Source organism: Macrotis lagotis, chromosome 1 (assembly GCF_037893015.1).
Source record: "Macrotis lagotis isolate mMagLag1 chromosome 1, bilby.v1.9.chrom.fasta, whole genome shotgun sequence".
NCBI lineage: Eukaryota > Metazoa > Chordata > Mammalia > Peramelemorphia > Peramelidae > Macrotis > Macrotis lagotis.
The window spans coordinates 448,015,781-448,035,925 of NC_133658.1; the positions used below are offsets into that span (position 1 = coordinate 448,015,781).

General features: G+C 34.5%; 1 protein-coding gene across 4 annotated transcripts in view; it reads left to right on the forward strand.

Moving 5' to 3' along the window:
• Nucleotides 1-20,145, forward strand: part of TTC6 (tetratricopeptide repeat domain 6) — a 248,960-nt gene that overhangs the window by 225,461 nt on the left and 3,354 nt on the right. For all 4 annotated transcript variants that reach the window (XM_074213416.1, XM_074213417.1, XM_074213418.1 and 1 more), the window contains 2 exons: nucleotides 1,805-1,975; nucleotides 19,105-19,330. In XM_074213416.1, coding sequence (XP_074069517.1) covers nucleotides 1,805-1,975; nucleotides 19,105-19,330 — 397 coding nt within the window. The remainder of the gene's footprint in view (nucleotides 1-1,804; nucleotides 1,976-19,104; nucleotides 19,331-20,145) is intronic.

A 20,145-nucleotide genomic window follows, 5' to 3' on the forward strand; every position in this document is an offset into this window, starting at 1 on the left:
TCTTTGCCTCATCACTTAAAGTCTAGGCAATCAACAAAAGAAAACAAGCCCTGATTTGTGGCATTTGCTGATTTTCAAGGTGTAAATGTTCATTCTAAAAATTTAACAGTTGACTGTCTAATTCCAGCATATACTTGACTCTATATTCAAGAGTTTTTGAAAGAATTAAATAATTATTAAGCCACTGTTGGTGATTTTTGAGAAATTGAGGTGAACAAGAAAAAGTTCCTCAGAACCAGAAACCATACAAGCAATTTTCCCTAAAAAGGCAAATAACTGTTCTCAAAATACAGGGCAATCATCTTGATTTTGATTCCTAGCAAAATTCTAATAAATATTATTAAAAACATGGTTAGTGAAGCTATCAGGAAGGAAAATATATCTATAGCTATGGGTATTATATAATATATATATAATATATATATATATATAAAATATATATATATTAAGAATAGGTCAAGAGGGGGCAGCTAGGTGGTGCAGTGGAAACAGTACTGGCCTTGGAGTCAGGAGGACTTGAGTTAAAATCTGACCACAGACACTTAATAATTACCTAGCTGTGTGGCCTTGGGCAAGCCACTTAACCCCACTGCCTTGCAAAAAAAAAAAGAAAAAAATTTTTAAAAAAAGAATTGACCATCCCAGATTATCTGCTTTTTTTATGTGGAATTACTAAAATGATTGCTCAGAAATATTTGAAATACTTAACAAAATCTCTCACACCATTTATCTGAACAAGATGGAGAGATACGGAATAAACTGTTTCCTATAATATATAATTAGTAGAGTTATGGCCAGTCAGCAGTTCATTTGAAAAAGATCTGGAGATCTTAGTGAATTGCAAGCTTAGTCACTTGGATGATTTGGCAACCAGGAAGGCTAATCCACTTTGCATCTGTTGCCCTGCCTGATGTCAACTCCCTCCTAGGAGAAGCTCATCATTTCTAAACTCAGTATTAACTCAAGTTTTATTGAATTCTACCTCCCTTAGCCTCCTCTCTCCTCTGATTGGAGGGCAGAGATGGGACTCTCAGTTCTCTCCTTTCTGCACCTGCTGCTCTGCCTCATATCAATGAAGCAAGATGCCCCTTTATTGGTTACCCACTGTCTCATTTCCATTCCCTCCCCCACCCTGCCTCCTTTGGGTATTGTCTCCCCCCCTTATTGAAGGCAGAGACTTTCTTTTTATTAATTGTATGCTCAGTGCTTAGCACAGTGTCTGACACATAGCAGATATTTAATAAATGTTTATTGGATTGAATGTAGTGTTAGATTCTAATAAAAAGGGTTTAGCTTTCAGAAATAGGAGCTAATAGTACCTTTGTGCTCTGCTCTTGTTAGACCAAATCTAAAGATTCTGTTTCAGGTACCACTTTTTCAGAAGGACAAACTGGAAAACATCCAGAAAAGAGGATACAATATGAACAATATGAGGATGGTTTTAGCCTGGAAAAGAGAAAATTTAAGGAAAAGATAATAGCTGTCTTCAAGGATAGGTGAAAGACACATTTGACTTGACCCCAGAGATTAGAGCCAAAAGGAATAAGTTAATATTATGAAGACAAATTTAAACTGGATGTAAGAGAAAAACTTTCTAACAGAGCTGTTCAAAAGTGTGATTGAATAGCTCAGGTGGTCATTGGTTTTTCCCTCATTAGAGTTCTTTGAATAAAGACTGGAACACTTGTTCCAACTCTATAACTACCTAGTCATTTTTTTCAAATCTTTCCAAAGGTTCATTTTTCCAAAGTATGAAGAGGGAAAAAATTCTTCAACATGAAATACTCTTACTGTTGTCTTTCAGATCACTACTTCTGCAGAATTTTTAACAAATCGTGGTGTGATTCATGAATTTATGGGTGAAAAGCATATTGCTATGAAGGACTATCAGACCGCAATTTCTATAAACCCTGAATATTCTCTGGCTTACTTTAATGCAGGAAATATCTATTTACACCATAGACAATTTTCTCAGGTAAGGTGGTCTTTGCCCCACCCCTGCAAAGGGTTTTCCATTTTGTCCACAGACTGACTTCTATATTTCCATTCACAATAATATTTCTTTCTTAATTGTTCTGTTAGCTCAGGAGACTTACTCAGTGGTAAACAAACCAGTGTTTTCTCTCAAATATGTAAATCTCATCTTAAATATGTAAATATAAGGGTGAGGTTGATTGATTTACTCAATCCACCCTATTTAAAATAAGTGATAAGGGTGGAGAGATAAGGAGATGATAAGGATGGTGGAGAGAAGAAAGGCACAGTTCTAAAATCTCCTGATCTTCCCCCCTTATATGATATGAAACAAACCTCTTAACAGAAATCCAATCAACAAAACCCAGAAAGAAAAGTCAGGAGAAAGAACATCTAGTCAGGATTTGTCTTCTGAGATCTTAGGAGAGTTGGGTCACAAAGGGCAGATTCTTTGAGGGGCATAGACCAGTGAGAGCCTAGGAGCCTGGATTAGCCACAGATTAGCCTGATAAGTGGCAGGGCTGGAGCCCAGGAGGCTAAGGGCCTGAGAACCAGATTAGCTTGATCAGCAGCTGTGCTAGAGCCTGGTCAATCACAGGGACTTGGCTCAACTAGGGAGAAGAGGCATTGGTGTTGGTGCTGACCCTCGGGAGCTTGCTGGCAGGGCTAGAGGGAGAGTTCCGGTGCTTAAGAGCTGCAGACATCATCCCTGGGATCCTCTGGTTGGGAGGAACTCAGAGTCCACACCTCCATTTCAGCTGAAGCCTCTTCCCAGAACAAACACAATTACCTCTGCCCCAGATTAAGGCCAAGCAACAGAACCACCTCAGCTGAAAATGGGGAGAGTGATCACCTCACCCCAGGGTATAGCCCACCATTAATCAAAGGCAAAAGTATTTAACAGCTTCAATCACTCCCTCCAGGCCAAGGGAGAGGGCCTCAATCAAGGTCACAGACACTCCAGAGAAAGCAACCAGCAGCTCCTACTGGCCAGCTGGAGATAGTACACTCAGTGATCAAAGCTTCTAGCACCCCCTACTGGCAAGCTGGATATATTACACTCAGTGAGTAAAGCCTCTAGGGATCCCAACACCAAACTTTGGTGAAGCAACCCCTTCGAAACTGAAGGTCTTAGTAAAATGAAGAAAGGCCAGTGAAAAGGAAGGACCATAGAAAAATTCTTGGAAGGAAAAGACCCTAGCTCAAAGAGACCTAGAACCTAGGAGGAGAATGTGATCTGGTCTCCAGTACAGAAAGACTTCCTTGAAGAAATAAGGAAGCAGTTTAAAAATTAATTTGAAAATTTGGAGAAAGAAACCCAAGAGAAGATTAACACCTTGAAAGAAGAAAACAAATCATTGGAAAATACAACTGGACAAATACAAAATGAGAATAATTCTCTCAGATTCTCAATTGGGCAAATGCACAAAAAAATAATTTTCTCAAAACCTCAAAGGTCAAATGAAATACTCTTTCAAAAATAGAACTGACCAATTAGAAAAGGAATTGAAAAAGGTAAATGAAGAAAATTCTTCTCTACAAAAAAGAATGGAATCTGTGGAAACTAATGATTTCATGAGACAGCAAGAGCCTGTTAAACAAAAAAACCAAAAAATAGAAAAAAAATAGAAGAAAATGTAAAATACCTCATCAGTAAAGCCATGACCTCGAGAATAGATCAAAGAGGGACAACCTGAGAATTCTTAGTCTTCCTGAAAACATTGAACAGAGAAAAAAAAGCCTAGACTTAATATTACAGGATTTAGTGACAGAAAATTGCCCTGATATCATGGAACCAGAGGACAAAATAGTTATTAAAAGAAGACATCAATCCCCTCAGGAAAGAGATGCTAAAATGAAAACATCAAGGAAAGTTGTGGCCAAATTCCAGAACTATCAGATAAAAGAGAAAATCCTGCAAGTAACCAGAAAGAAACAATTTAGATACCAAGGAGCCACAGTAAGGATTACACAGGACCTGGCTATATCAACATTAAGGGATGGAAGGACCTGGAATAAGATATTCCAAAGATCAATGGGAGCTTGGAATGCAGCCAAGAATCCACTATTCAAAGTTGAGCCTTCTCTTTCAGGGGAAAAAAATGTACATTTAATTAAATGGAAGACTTCCAACAATTCCTGATGAAAATTCCTGATGAGCTAAATAGAAAATTTGGACATCGAACAGGAGGTTCAAGAGAAACATGAAAAGGTTACAAAAAGGTGGGGTAGAGAAAAAAAACTTTTATCCAATAAGATGAAACTGGCTATATCCCAGCATGGGGAAAAGAATCCCAAAACTCTTTTTTTTAATTTTTTTAAAGATTTTTTTTTGAGTTTTACAATATTTCCCCTAATCTTAATTCCCTCCCCCACAAAAGGCAACTTGTCAGTCTTTAAATTGTTTCCTTTGTATACAATGAGCCAAATTGAATGTGATGAGAGAAAAATCATATCCTTAAGGAAGAAACATAAAGTATAAAAGATAGCAAGCTCAGACAATAAAATATCAGTCTTTTTTTCTAAATTTAAGATAATACTCCTTGGTCCAACTCCACAGTTGTTTCTGTGGATACAGATGGTATTCTCCATTACAGACAGCCCCAAATCAAATTGTCCCTGATTGTTGCACTGATGGAATGAGTGAGTCCATCAAGGTTGATCATTGCCCCCCATGTTGCTGTTAGGGTGTACAGTGTTTTTCTGGTTTTGCTCATCTCACTCAGCATCAGTTCATGCAAATACCTCCAGGCTTCCCTGAATTCCCATCCCTCCTGGTTTCTAACAGAATAATAGTGTTCCATGACATACATATACCATAGTTTGCTAAGCCATTCCCCAATTGAGGACATTTACTTGATTTCCAATTCTTTGCCACCACAAACAGAGCTGCTAGGAATATTTTTGTACAAGTGATGTTTTTACCCTTTTTCATCATCTCTTCAGGATATAGACCCAGTAGTGGTATTGCTGGATTAAAGGGTATGCACATTTTTGTTGTCCTTTGGGCATAATTCCAAATTTCTCTCCAGAAAGGTTGGAAGAGTTCACAGCTCCACCAACAATGTATTAGTGTCCCAGATTTCCCACAACCCTTCCAACAATGATCATTGTCCTTTCTGGTCATATTGGCCGGTCTGAGAGGTATGAGGTGGTACCTCGAAGAAGCTTTAATTTGCATTTCTCTAATAAGTAATGATTTAAAGCAAGTTTTCATATGACTATGGATTGCTTTGATCTACTCATCTGTAAATTGCCTTTGCATATCTTTTGACCATTTGTCAATTGGGGAATGTTTTTTTTTATTAATTTGACTCAGTTCTATGAATATTTTAGAAATGAGTCCTTTGTCAGAAACATTAATTGTAAAGATTGTTTCCCAGTTTACTACATTTCTTTTGATCTTGGTTACAGTGTTTTTTTCTTTGCAAAGATTTTTAATTTAATGTAATCTAAATAATCTAGCTTGTTTTAGTGATGTTCTCCATTTCTTCCTTAGTCATAAATTGCTTCCCTTTACATAGATCTAGCAGGTAAACTACTCCTTAATCTTCTAGTTTGCTTATAATATGGTTTTTATGTCCAAATCCTGTATCCATTTTGATATTATCTTGGTATAGGGTGTGAGGTGGTGGTCTAATCTAAGTTTCTGCCATACTAACTTCCAATTTTCCCAGCAGTTTTTATCAAAAAGAGAGTTTTTATCTCAATGGCTGGACTCTTTGGGTTTATCAAACAACAGATTACTATAATCATTTCCCACTATTGCAACTAGCCTATTCCACTGAACCACGATTCTATTTCTTAGCCAACACCAGACAGTTTTGAGGACTGATGCTTTATAATATGATTTTAGATCAGGTAGGGCTAAGCCACCTCCTTTTGCACTTTTTTCATTGAATCCCTGGAAATTCTTGACTTTTTTTATTTCTCCATTTGAATTTACTTACAACTTTTTCTAACTCATTAAAGTAATTTTTTAAAATTTTTATTGGTAGGGCACTCTCAAAACTCTTAAGAATTGTAACTCTATCAGAGAATATACTTAGCCAGAAATGATGGACACTCATGACTTAGCTATGAGACTGCTACCCAATGGGATGAAACTGGTTATATACCTACTTGGGAGAAAGACTCTAATAACTCTCAAGAATTGTAACTCTATTAGAGAGAATATACTTAGTCAGAAGTGATGGCTACTCAGGATTTTCTATGACTTAGATAGAATGATTTAGAAACACTTCCTCCTTAAAAGGGGGGAACAGGAAGGAGATGGGAGGAGGGAGGGGATTGAATGGGGGTAAATCTCATTACATTAAGAGGTACAAAAGACATAAAAGGGAAGAAGGGAGAAGATGAGAAACCCCTGTATATTCCTCTCATCAGACTTGGCTTAAAGTTAACTTACACATACACACTCAGTTAACTTAAAAAACATCTTAACTTTCAAGTTTTAAAATGGGAAAAGGCAAGGGGGGGATGGACACAGGGAGAGGGAGAAGGTGAAAAAGGGGAACTAACAGAAGGAAAGAAAGGGGAAAAAGGGAAAGGGGAAAGAAAGGGAGGGGCTGGATATAGGAGGGCAAACACACTGAAGGGGGTGGTACTCAGAAACAAAATACTGGGGAATATGGATAAAAGGAAAAAAGGAAAAAATACAAACAGAGGGATGATAGCATGGAGGGCAATAAAGAGTCAGGAATTATAACTGTGACTGTGAATGGGATGAACTCACCCTTAAAACACAATCAAATAGTAGACTGGATTAAAAACCAGAATTCTACAATATGCTGCTTACAAGAAATTGATTTGAAGCAGAGAGATACATATAGAGTAAAGGTAAAAGATTGGAGCAAAATATATTTTGCATCAGCTGAAGTGAAAAAAAAGCAAGGGGTAGCAATCCTTATCTCAAACAAAGCAGCTGCAAAAATAGATAGCTTTAAAAGAGATAAGGAAGGAAACTATATCCTCCTAAAAGGTACCATAGACAATAAAGTGATTTCAATACTGAATATGTATACACCCAATGGGATAGCATCCAATTTCTTAAAAGAGAAGTTAAAGAACTACAGGAAGTCACAGACAGCAAAATTCTACTAGTGGGAGACCTCAACCTCCCACTCGATTTAGATAAATTGAATCAAAAAATAAACAAGAAAGAAGTTAAAGAGGTAAATAGATTGTTAGAAAGCCTAGATATGATAGACTTATGGAGGAAATTGAATGGGGATAGAAAGGAATATACCTTTTTCTCTGCAGTACATGGCACTTACACAAAAATTGACCATGTATTAGGGCATAAAAACACAATAATCAATTGTAGAAAGGCAGAAATAGTGAATACATCTTTCTCAGATCATAACGCAATAAAAATCATATACAATATTGGGTCAGGGAGATATAGACCCAGAACTAATTGGAAACTGAATTACTTCATTTTTTTAAGAAATATTTTATTTTGAGTTTTACAATCCCCCCCTTGCTTCCCTACCTCCACCCCCCCCACAGAAGGCATTCTGTTAATCTTTCCCTTGGTTCCATGTTATACAGTGATCTCAGTTGAATGTGAAGACAGAGAAATCATATCCTTAAGGAAGAAAAATAAAGTATGAGATAGTAAAATAATGCAAAAATAAAAAAAATTTTCTAATTTGATGGAAATAGTCTTTGGTCTTTTTCAAAGTCCAAAATTATTTCTCTGGATACTGATGGTATTCTCCATTACAGATAGCCTAAATTTGTCCCTGGTTGTTGCACTGAAGGGATGAGCAAATCCTTCAAGGTTGAACATAACCCCCAAGTTACAACAGTAGGATGTATAATGTCTTTCTGGTTCTGCTTATCTTACTAAGCATCAGTTCATGCAAATCATTACTGGCTTCCCTGAATTCACATCCTTCCTGGTTTCTAATAGAACAATAGTATTCCATGACATACATATACCACAGTGTGTTAAACCATTCCACAATTGAAGGACATTCACTTAATTTTCAATTTTTTGCCACCACAAACAGGGTTGCTAGGAATATTTTTGTATAAATGATGTTTTTATCCTTTTTCATAATCTCTTCAGGGTATAAACCCAGTATTGCTGGATTAAAAGGTATGCAAAATTTTGTTGTCCTTTGGGCATAATTGCAAATTGCTCTCCAGAAAGGTTGGATGAGTTAACAGATCCACCAACAAAGTATTAGTGTCCCAGATTTACCAAATCCCTTCTGACATTGATCATTGTCCTTTCTGCTTATATTGGCCAGTCTGAGAGGTGTGAGGTGGTATCTCAAAGATGCTATAATTTGTATTTCTCTAATAAGTAATGATTTGGAGCAATTTTTCATATGCTATTGATTGCTTTGATTTCCTCAGCTGTAAATTGCCTTTGCATATCCTTTGACCATTTGTCAATTGAGGAAAGCTTGTTTTTTTCTGAAAATTTGAGTCAGTTCTCTGTATATTTTAGAAATGAGTCCTTTGTCAGAAATGCTAGTTGCAAAAATTGTTTACCAATTTACTACATTTCTTTTGATCTTGGTTACAGTGGTTTTGTCTTTGAAAAAGCTTTTTAATTTAATGTAATCAAAATTATTTGGTTTGTTTTTAATGATGTTCTCTATCTCTTCCTTGGTCATAGACTGTTTCCATAGATCTGACAGATAAACTACTCCTTGATCTTCTACTTTACTTATAATATAGTTTTTTTATGTCTAAATCCTGTATCTGTTTTGATCTTATCTTGGTATAGGGTGTAAGGTGTTGACCTATTCTAAGTTTCTTCCATACTAACTTCCAATTTTCCCAATAGTTTTTATCAAAGAGAGAGATTTTATCCCAATAGGTGGACTCTTTGGCTTTATCAAACAGCAGATTATTATAACCGTTTCCTGCTATTGCACCTAGTCTATTCCACTGGTCCACCACTCTATTTCTTAGCCAATACCAGACAGTTTTGAGGACTGATGCTTTATGATATAATTTTAAATATGGTAAGGCTAAGCCACCTTCTTTTAAACTTTTTTTTATTGAATCCCTGGAAATTCTTGACTTTTTATTTCTCAGTGTAAATTGACTTGCAACTTTTTCTAACTCATTAAAATAATGCTTTGAATTTTTGATTGGTAGGGCATTAAACACGTAGTTAAGTTTTGGTAGAATTGTCATTTTTATTATATTAGCTCGACCTATCTATGAACAGTTGATGTTTGCCCAGGTATTTAAATCTGATTTTATTTGCATGAGAAGAGTTTTGTAGTTGTTTTCACAAAGTTTCTGAGTCTGCCTTGGCAGATAGACTACCAGGTATTTTATTTTGCCTGAGGTTGCTTTGAATGGGATTTCTCTTTCTAGCTCTTCCTGCTCTATCTTACTAGTCATATATAGAAATGTGGAGGATTTATGAGGGGTTTATTTTATATCCTGCTACTTTGCTAAAGTTGCTAATTATTTCTAGTAGTTTTTCAGATGATTTTGTGGTAGTTTCCTTTTTTTTTAATTTTTTTTTAGGTTTTTGCAAGGCAAATGGGGTTAAGTGGCTTGCCCAAGGCCACACAGCTAGGTAATTATTAAGTGTTTGAGACTGGATTTGAATCCAGGTACTACAGACTCCAGGGCAGGTGCTTTATCCACTGCGCCACCTAGCCTCCCCTACTTTGTGGTATTTTCTATGTATACCATCATGTCATCTGCAAAGAGTAAGAGTTTTGTCTCCTCCTTCCTTACTCTAATTCCTTCATTTTCTTTTTCTTCTCTTGTTGCTGAGTCTAGCATTTCTAATACAATATTGACTAGTAGTGGTGATAATGGACATCCTTGTTTCATCCCTGATTTTATTGGGAATGACTCAAGCCTCTCCCTGTTGAATATAATGCTTGTTGATTGAATAACCTCATTTTAAAGAATGAGTGCATCAAACAACAAATTATAGAAAGAATTATTTTATCTTAGATAATGACAATAATGAAACAACATACCAAAAACTATGGAATTCACTCAAAGGAGTTGTCAGGTGATATATTATAACTTTAAATGCTTATGTGGATAAATTAGAGAAAGAGGAAATCAATGAGCTAAATATGCAACTAAAAAATTAGAGAAAGAACAAATTAAAAATCCCCTATTAAATACCAAATTAGAAACTCTAAAAAATTAAAGGAGAAATTAATAAAATAGAAAGCAAAATAAACCTATTGAACTAATAAAAAAAAACAAGAGTTGGGGTTTTTTTTAGGTTTTTGCAAGTCAAATGGGGTTAAGTGGCTTGCCCAAGACCCCACAGCTAAGTAATTATTAAGTGTCTGACACCAGATTTGAATTCAGGAACTCCTGACTCCAGGGTCAGTGCTCTATCCACTGTGCCACCTAGCCGCCCCCAAGAGTTGGTTTTATGAAAAAACCAATAAAATTGATAAACCTCTGGTCAATTTTATTAAAAAAAAAAAAGAAAGAAGAAAACCAAATTGAAAGTTTCATAAATGAAAAAGTTGAACTCGCCACCAATGAGGGTGAAATTAAAGTAATAATTCGGTATTATTTTGCCCAACTCTATGACAATAAATTTGAAAATCTAAGCGAAATGGATGAATATTCACAAAAATATAAGTTGCCCAGGTTAAATGAAGAGGAGATTAAGTACCTAAACAACCCTATCTCAGAGGAAACAATTCAACAAGCCATCACTGAACTCTCTAAGAAAAAATATCCAGGACCTGATGGACTCACAAGTGAATTCTACCAAACATTTAAGGAACAATTGGTTCCAATTCTATATAAACTCTTTTGAAAAATAGGGAAACACAGAACTCTGCCTAACTCTTTCTATGATACCAATATGGTGCTGATACCTAAACCAGGAAGAGTTAAAACAGAGAAAGAAAATTATAGACCTACCTCCCTGATGAATATAGATGCAAAAATCTCAAATAAAATATTAGCAAGTGATTACAACAAGTTATTACTGGAATAATACATTATGACCAAATAGGATTTATCCCAGGAATGCAGGGTTGGTTCAATATTAGGAAAACTGTTAGTATAATGAATTAAGATATAATTAATTACATAAACAACAAACCTATCAGAAATTTTATGATTATATCAATAAATGCTGAAAGAACTTTTGACAAAATACAGCACCCATTCCTACTAAAAACATTGGAGAGTGTAGGAATAAATGGACTATTACTTACAATAATATGCAATATCTATCTGAAATCATCAACAAGCATTATATTCAACAGAGGGAGGCTAGAGGCATTCCCAATAAGATCAGGGGTGAAACAAAGATGCCCCATTATCACCACTACCATTCAATATCATATTAGCAATGTTAGCTTCAGCAATAAGAGAAGAAAAAGAAATTGAAGGAATTAGAATTGGGAAGGAAGAGACAAAACTTACTCTTTGTAAATGACATGATGGTATACCTAGAGAATACCAAGAAATCATCCAAAAAACCACTGGAAACAATTAGAAATTTTAGCAAAGTTGCAGGATATAAAATAAACCCTCATAAATCCTCAACTTTTCTATATATGACTAACAAGATGCTTCAGGAAGAGCTAGAAAGAGAAATCCCATTCAAAGTAACCTCAGACAATATAAAATACCTGGGAGTCTACCTGCCAAGGCAGACTCAAAAACTTTTTGAAAACAACTACAAAACACTTCTCATACAAATAAAATCAGATTTAAATACCTGGGCAAACATCAACTGCTCATGGATAGGTCGAGCTAATATAATAAAAATGACAATTCTAACAAAACTAAACTACTTGTTTAGTGCCCTACTGAGCAAAATTCCAAGAAATTACTTTAATGAAATAGAAAAAGTGGTAAGTAAATTCATATGGAGAAATAAAAAGTCAAGAATTTCCAGGGATTCAATGAAAAAAATCACAAAAGAAAATGGCTTATCCCTACATGATCTAAAATTGTATTATGAAGTATCAGTCCTCAAAACTGTCTGATATTGGCTAAGAAATAGACTGGTGGACCAATGGAATAGACTAGGTGCAATAGCAGGAAATGATTATAGTAATCTGCTGTTTGATAAATCCAAAGAGTCCAGCTATTGGGATAAAAATTCTCTCTTCGATTAAAAACTGCTGGGAAAATTGGAAGTTAGTATGGAAGAAACTTAGAATAGGCCAACACCTCACATCCTATACCAAGATAAGATAAAATGGATATTGGATTTAGACATAAAAAATAATATCATAAACAAACTAGAAGATCAAGGAGTAGTTTACCTGTCAGATCTATGGAAAAGGAAGCAGTTTATGACTAAGGATGAGATGGAGAACATCACTAAAATCAAACTAGATGATTTATGATTATATTAAATTAAAAAGCTTTTGCACAGACAAAATCACTGTAACCAAAAGAAATGTAGTAAACTGGGAAACAAACTTTACAACTAATGTTTCTGACAGAGGACTCATTCCTAAAATATACAGAGAACTGAGTCAAATTTTTAAAAAAGCCATTCCCCAATTGAGAAATGTTCAAAGGATATGCAAAGGCAATTTACAAATGAAGAGATCAAAGCAATCCATAGTCATATGAAAAATTGCTCTAAATCATTACTTATTAGAGAAATGCAAATTAAAGCTTCTCCGAGGTACCACCTCACACCTCTCAGACTGGCCAATATGACTAGAAAGGACAATGATCATTGTTGGAAGGGTTGTGGGAAATCTGGGACACTAATACATTGTTGGTGGAGCTATGAACTCATCCAACCTTTCTGGAGAGAAATTTGGAACTTTACCCAAAAGGCAACAAAAATATGCATAACCTTTTATCCAGCAATATATATATCTACTGGGTCTATACCCTGAAGAGATGATGGAAAAGTGTAAAAGCATCACTTGTACAAAAATATTCTTAGCAGCCCTGTTTGTGGTGGCAAAGAATTAGAAATCAAGTAAAATCTCCTTCACTTGGGGAATAGTTTAGCAAACTGTGGTGTATGTATGTCATGGAACACTATTGTTCTATATTAGAAACCAAGAGGGATGGGAATTCAGGGAAGCCTGGAGGGATTTGCATGAACTGATGTTGAGTGAGATGAGAAGAACCAGAAAAACACTGTACACCCTAATAGCAACATGGGGGGCAATGATCAACCTTGATGGACTCGCTCATTCCATCAGTGCAACAATCAGGGACAATTTGGGGCTTTCTGCAATGGAGAATATCATCTGTATCCAGAGAAAGAATTGTGGAGTTTGAACAAAGACCAAGGACTACTAACCTTTATTTAGGGAAAAAACTGATATCTTATTGTCTGAGCTTGCTATCTCTTATACTTTGTTTCTTCCTTAAGGATATGATTTTTCTCACATTACATTCAGTTTAGATCAATGCATACCATGGAAACAATGTAAAGACTGGCAAATTGCCTTCTGTGAGGGGTCGGGGGAGGGAAGGAAGATTAGGGGGAAAATTGTAAAACTAAATAAAATAAATAAAATCTTTAAAAAATTTTAAAAAAGAAAGAAACCAGGAGGGATGGGAATTCAGGGAAGCCTGGAGAGATTTGCATGAACTGATGCTGAGTGAGATGAGCAGAACCAGAAAAACAATGTACACCCTAACAGCAACATGGGGGTCATGATCAACCTTGATGGACTTGCTTATTTCATCATTGCAACAATCAGGGACAATTTGGGGCTGTCTGCAATGGAGAATAGCATCTATATCCTGAGAACTATGGAATTTGAACAAAGACCAAGGACTTTCCTGGGCTGGGGATGGGGAACAGGGAAGGAAAGGAAAGGCTTGGTCTTTAGTTTTTTCTAAGTTTTTCTTCATCCTATCCCTTTCTGTCAGAGGAAGACTTGGCAAGCTTTGAAAGATAGAATATTGTACTTCCCCCCTTCCCTTTAGTGTCCTAAGTGGCATTTCAAATTGCAAAGTCTGCATTGGGAGCCAAGGAAGACTGGATGTAGATCCATGGCTCCAGAAGGAAAAAAAAACAAAAAAACCCCAAAAACTATTCTATATGTAATGGGAACTTATTGAGTATACCACAAATGGACAAAAGAATTTATAGCAACCAGAAGCTGCGAATTATCTGTTTGGAACAAATAGACTCCTAACTCAAGCCCATGTTCTCCTGGATGGATTTTATTCTTTTTGAAGGATGTTTTTTTTTGTTCTTACTGTATCAATTTAATGAATAATTCTCTGCTAAAAATTACCTGGAGCTGATTAACTCTGTTTGACTCTAACTGATAATCTTGAGACACATCAACAAGGATTTAAGCCAATGGCATTGGTGTATACTTAGGGCCAATCCCTAAATACTCCCCTGAAGATATATATATATATATGTATATGTATGTATACATACATATACATATATATGTGTGTGTGTGTGTATGTGTGTATGTATATATATATATGTGTGTGTGTGTGTGTGTGTGTGTGTGTGTATATATATATATATATATATATATATATACACATATATATATATACACATATATATATATATGCTCCTGAGCTACTCCAGGAGTACCCTCCTAAAGAGATGTAACCTTACTCTAAGATCTGAAATTCCCCTATGGGAATTGGGATGAAGAAGTTCCTCAGAGTATACATGAGCTTCATAAAAAGGGAGAAGGAAGTATTGTTGACCTAATTTTGCAATTAGATTATTTGCAGACAAGGCAAGTAGAAGCTAGGTAAGAGTGGCATAGAAGCAATAGTAAGGTTTCCTGGGTATTATCTTTTCATTGAAGTGCCCTGTTAATTATGTGTATCATATTTCTATCTTCAAGACCCTTTATTAATATTGATCCTTCACCCTAAAGCCAGGCATATTCCACCTAAGTAAAAAAAAAATCCAGTCCAAAATTGATTCCATCCTTCTTAGAAGGCAATTCCTTAAGGGTTCAAGGGAAGTTATACAGACAGAAATAAAAACGTAGAGTCCATTCTAAATTGATTTAAATAGCACCATCATTTGTTTTTATTTTTGACACAGTCCAGTCATAAACAACTAAAAATCTTTCCAATTGTTTAAAATCTCAATTTTGTTCAGAAAGTAATTATTAGGAACGATTTTACCCAAGTATGCACCAATAAACCTGACAATATACATGAAAGGGATGAATATTTATAAAAATATAAATTGCCTAGATGAATGAAACAGGAAATATTGTACTTTAAAAGCCCTATTGGTGAAACATCAATTAAACAAATAAATGAATTCCCAAATAGCCCCCCCCACAGGACCAGTTGGAGACAAATCAACTCTATCAAACATTTAAAGAACAATTAATAAATACTAGTAAAAGAATGGCAGCAATATATCACAAAGATATATTTTGTATCACACATTATGATATATTGTGTCTGGAGTTTCCCTGGCTGTATTTTGGTGTTATAGTTTGTTGGGGCTTCTGGAAGTCATCTGAGAATTTTGTCAATCTCATTCTTTACCTTTTCCTATGGTTCTAGTGCTCCTGGATATATTTTTTAAAATTAATTAGAATACTTAATATTTTGTTTTCCCCCAATTACATGTAAAAATATTTTTGAACATTTTTTAAAAATCTTAGTTCCAAAATCTCTCCCTCCCTTGATTCCCTCCTCTCAGAGAAGGCAAGTAATTTTATAAGGTTTATAACATCTCCAAAATAAACAAGTAGGGCAGCTAGTGGCCCTGGAGTCAGGAGGATCTGAGTTCAGATACAGTCTCAGATGTTTTAATAGTTACCTAGCAGTGTGACCTTGGGCAAGTCATTTAATTCCTTTGCCTTGCAAGAAAACAAACAAAACAAACAAACAAAAATAAGAAAGAAATTAAGGAGAGGAATAGAAATTTAGAAAAAATTGGATATGATAGACCTGAAGAATATTGATGAAAATAGAAAAAAACATTCCTGTTTCTCTGCTGTGCATAGCACCTTTACAAAAACTGACCATATGTGAAAGTATAAAAATTTCACAAATGCACAGAAGTAGAAATAGTAAGTAAATCTTCTTCTTACCATAATAAAAATTAGATGGGCTAAATAAACTTTGAAATACACAAGAAAATTATTTAGAAATTAAATAAGCTAATACTAAAGAATGGGTTGAGTTCATTTCATCAAAGAAGCTGACAACAATAAGAAAATATAACAAAATTTTTGGAATGCAAGCACAGAAGCATTTAGGGAGAAATGTGACATACAGCAATGAAAGAAAGGAAGAGCATATCAATGAATTGGTCATGCAACTGAAAAAATACTAAAAAGTTAACAATTAAACTTAATAATTAGAGCAAACACAATAATAGAAATACTGAAAATCAAAGGAGAAATTAACAAAATTGAAATTTAAAAAAGCAAATAAAATTAGGAGCTAGGTCTTTTGTTGTTTGGGGTTTTTTTTGAAGAAGCAAAACAATAAAATAGATAAGCCAATGGCTAATTTGTTGGGCAGTTTTTTAAAAGGAAACAAATCAATATCAAAACCAATATCAAAAATGAAAAGGTGAATTTGCACCCAAAGAAGAAGAAAAAATGAAAGCAATTATTAGGAGTGATTTTATCCAAGCATATTACAATAAAACTAATAAATACATGAAAGGGATGAATATTTAAAAAATATAAATTGACCAGATTAATGAAACAGGAAATATTATAATTTAAAAACTCTATTGGTGAAACATCAACTGAACAAATAAATGAATTCCCAAGGTGGGGGGGGGGGGGCATAGGACCAGTTGGAGACAAATCAACTCTATCAAACATTTAAAAAACAATTAATAAATACTAGTAAAGGAATGGAAGCAATATACCACAAAGATATATTTTTGTGTTACACACTATGACCAGACTGGATTTGCACTAAGAATACTATAAATATAATTAACTATATCAAAACAAAAAAAAAATCACATGATGATTTCATTGGATGCAGAAAATTTTTTGGCAAAATACAACATCCATTCTAATTTTTTTTTATGATTTTGCAAGGCAAATGAGGTTAAGTGGCTTGCCCAAGGCCACACAGCTAGGTAATTATTAAGTGTCTGAGCCTGGATTTGAACCCAGGTACTCCTGACTCCAGGGCCAGTGCTTTATCCACTGCACCACCTAGCCGTCCCTCCATTCTAATTTTTTAAAAAGCACAGAAAATGCAAAGTTTTCCTTAAAATGATGTAGTATCTTTCTAAAACTAAGTGCCAAAACTATCTGTAATGGATTCAAACTATAAGCCTTATCAATAAGATTAGGATTGAAGTGAGGATGTCCATTATCACCATTAATATCCAATATCATAATAGAAATGCTAACTATTGCAACAAAATAGGAAAAAGAAATTGAAGGAATGAGTATAGGCAAGGAAATTATGTCTTATTTGTTCTAAGAGTTTTCTTTTTCTTTTCCAATTTGGGGAGGAGATGGGAGAAGAAAAAAATAGATTTTTGCTCATTGAATAAAAAATTCAACTTAGACATAAAGAGCGATACAATAGATAAATTAATAGACAAAAAATACTCTATCTATCTGATCTATAGAAAAGGGATATATTTATGACCAAACAAGAATTAGAGCACATTATAAACTGCAAAATGAATGATTTTGTCTATATTAAATTAAAAAGATTTTGCACTAATAAAACTAATGCTGCCAAAATTAGAAGAAAAGCAGAAAACTGGGAAACCATCTTCACAACCAGTAATTCTGATAAAGGTCTCCTTTCTAAAATATATAGAGAACTTCATCAAATTTATAAAATCACAAGTCATTCCCCAATTGATAAAAGGTCAAAGGATATAAACAGTTTTCAAATGAAGAAATTAAAGCTATATAGAATCATATGAAAAAATGCTCCAAATCACTATTGATTAGAGAAATGCAAATTAAAGCAACAATAAAGTACCATCTCACATGATTAGATTAGCCAAGATGAGAAAAAGGAAAGATGATCAATGTTGGAGAGGTTGTGGGAGGATTGGGACATTGATGCATTGCTGGTGGAGTTGGGAACAGATCCAACCTTTTTTGGAGAGCATTTTGGAACTATGTCCAAAGATCAATAAAACTGTTCATAACCTTTGACCCAGAAATTCCAATATCCAGAAGAAAAAGTAAAATGAGAAAAGTTCTATATGTTCCAAAATATTCATAGCAGCTCTTTTTGTAGTGGCAAAGAATTGGGAATTGAGGGGATGCCCATCAATTGGGGAATGGCTAAACAAGTTATGGTATGTGAATACTATGGAATACTGTTGTTCTATAAGAAATCATAAATGGAATGACTTATGGGATCTGATACTGAACAAAGGGAGTAGAACCAAGAGAACAAAGTACACATCAACAACATTATGAGATGAACATGGAAGCATGTTCATCTTGATGGAAGCAACTCCTCTCAACAGTCCAGAGAGCTAGGACAATTGTATTCGACTGGTAATGGTCTATATTATCCCCAACCAGAAGAAGAAAAACAAAACAAAACACCTAGAAAAAGACAACCCTTCTAAATATGTTGAACATTTTATAAAAATTGTCTCTTATATATCTCTTTCCCTCAATCCTAATTCCTCATACCAAAAATTACTAATTTTTAAAATATGTTTAACAAAATATGTATGTAAAATGCTAACCTGACTGTTCCCTGCTGAGGGGAGGGGGTAGAAAGGGAGGGTGGAAGAAAATTTTGTTACTTGGAAATATGCATGTACAAATGGATGAAAATAAATAAATAAATTTTTAAATTTTTAAAAAATTCTATGATTCTGGGACAGCTAGGTGGCACAGTGGATAGAATACCAGCCCTGGAGTCAGGAGAACATGAGTTCAAATGGTCTCTGACATTTAATAATTACTTAGCTGTATAACCCCATTGAACAACTCACTTACCCCCCATTGCCGTGCCAAAAAAAAATTCCATGATTCTGAATGTTCCAATGATGTCAGCTTTTTCAGAATTTTTATTTCTCTTTTACCTATGTTTATCTGAGTTATACCTAAGCATGTATGTGGTTGAGAAACTAATTTGGATTTTTTTCTCACTTGGAAATTGTCTTCATATCCAAGAGTTTTTTTCCCCCCTTACTTTCTGAAGATTCTCCCTTCTTAAGAAAGTAAGATGCTACATGGTCTTTATTATCTGTATATTTTGTAGGCCCATGACTTCTACTCCAAGGCATTGCGCTTTGACTCGCTAAATGACTCTGCAGTCTTGAATCGAGCTATCACAAATGTAATATTGCAGAAATTTGAAGAAGCAGAAAAAGATTTTATAACAGCAGTTAATCTCTGTCCTTTTTGGGCAGCAGTGTATTATAACAAGGCACACTTACACTATAATTTACAACAATATGAGATAGCTGAAGAGGATCTCAGTAAAGGTACATTTTTTTCAAATTTTCTAGTGAAATTGAGAAGACTTGTTTGAAATTAGGTTAAAAATAAGGAATTATTTAATTATCCAAGGAAATAAAGATAAAACAAAGTATAATTAGTATTAGTTCTAAAATTACATCAATGGATGTCTTTCATGTTAACTTCTTAACTCAAAGAATCAACATGATAATACATTTATAGTACTTTTAATAATTAAACCTTCATAAATTCTTGATATCTTTTCATGGTGTGGAGGTAATTCTATGTTCTCAAAGTATGCCAATGAAGCCCAAGCTCTGGTTGTTCTACCAAGTGAGAAAAGTTTTCAAAATTTTCTAAGTGTGTTTTCAAAAATTAGCATCACTAAATGTGCAAACATTTGCATAGACTGGAGTCTTGGTGATGGAAGTCTATATTAATGACAATCCACTGAAAATAGAAAAATGCCTCCAGACTTTTGGTTCCTCTTTTGCTTCTACATTAGTTTTGTCAGTGGCAGAAAGGAGAGCAAATGGTGCAAAGAATGACTTTTTTTTAAAACTATCAGTAAGAACTAAATATTAAATCCTTTTCCATAACCAAAGATCAGACATAGAACTGAAAGAATAATTTATAATTTTTTACATTCTTACTATAAGTGAAACCAGAAAACAAAAGAAAATGGTAACTAAATAAAAGGTAGCAGAGGTTCTCCCCAGAAATAAGTAAATAAAGTATCTGATACAATTGTATTGATGTAAAACAGCAAGAATGAACAATTCACCATCTTGTATTGTTTGAAAAGCAGTTTATAAGAAGACTGCCATGGAAGTGGCAATTA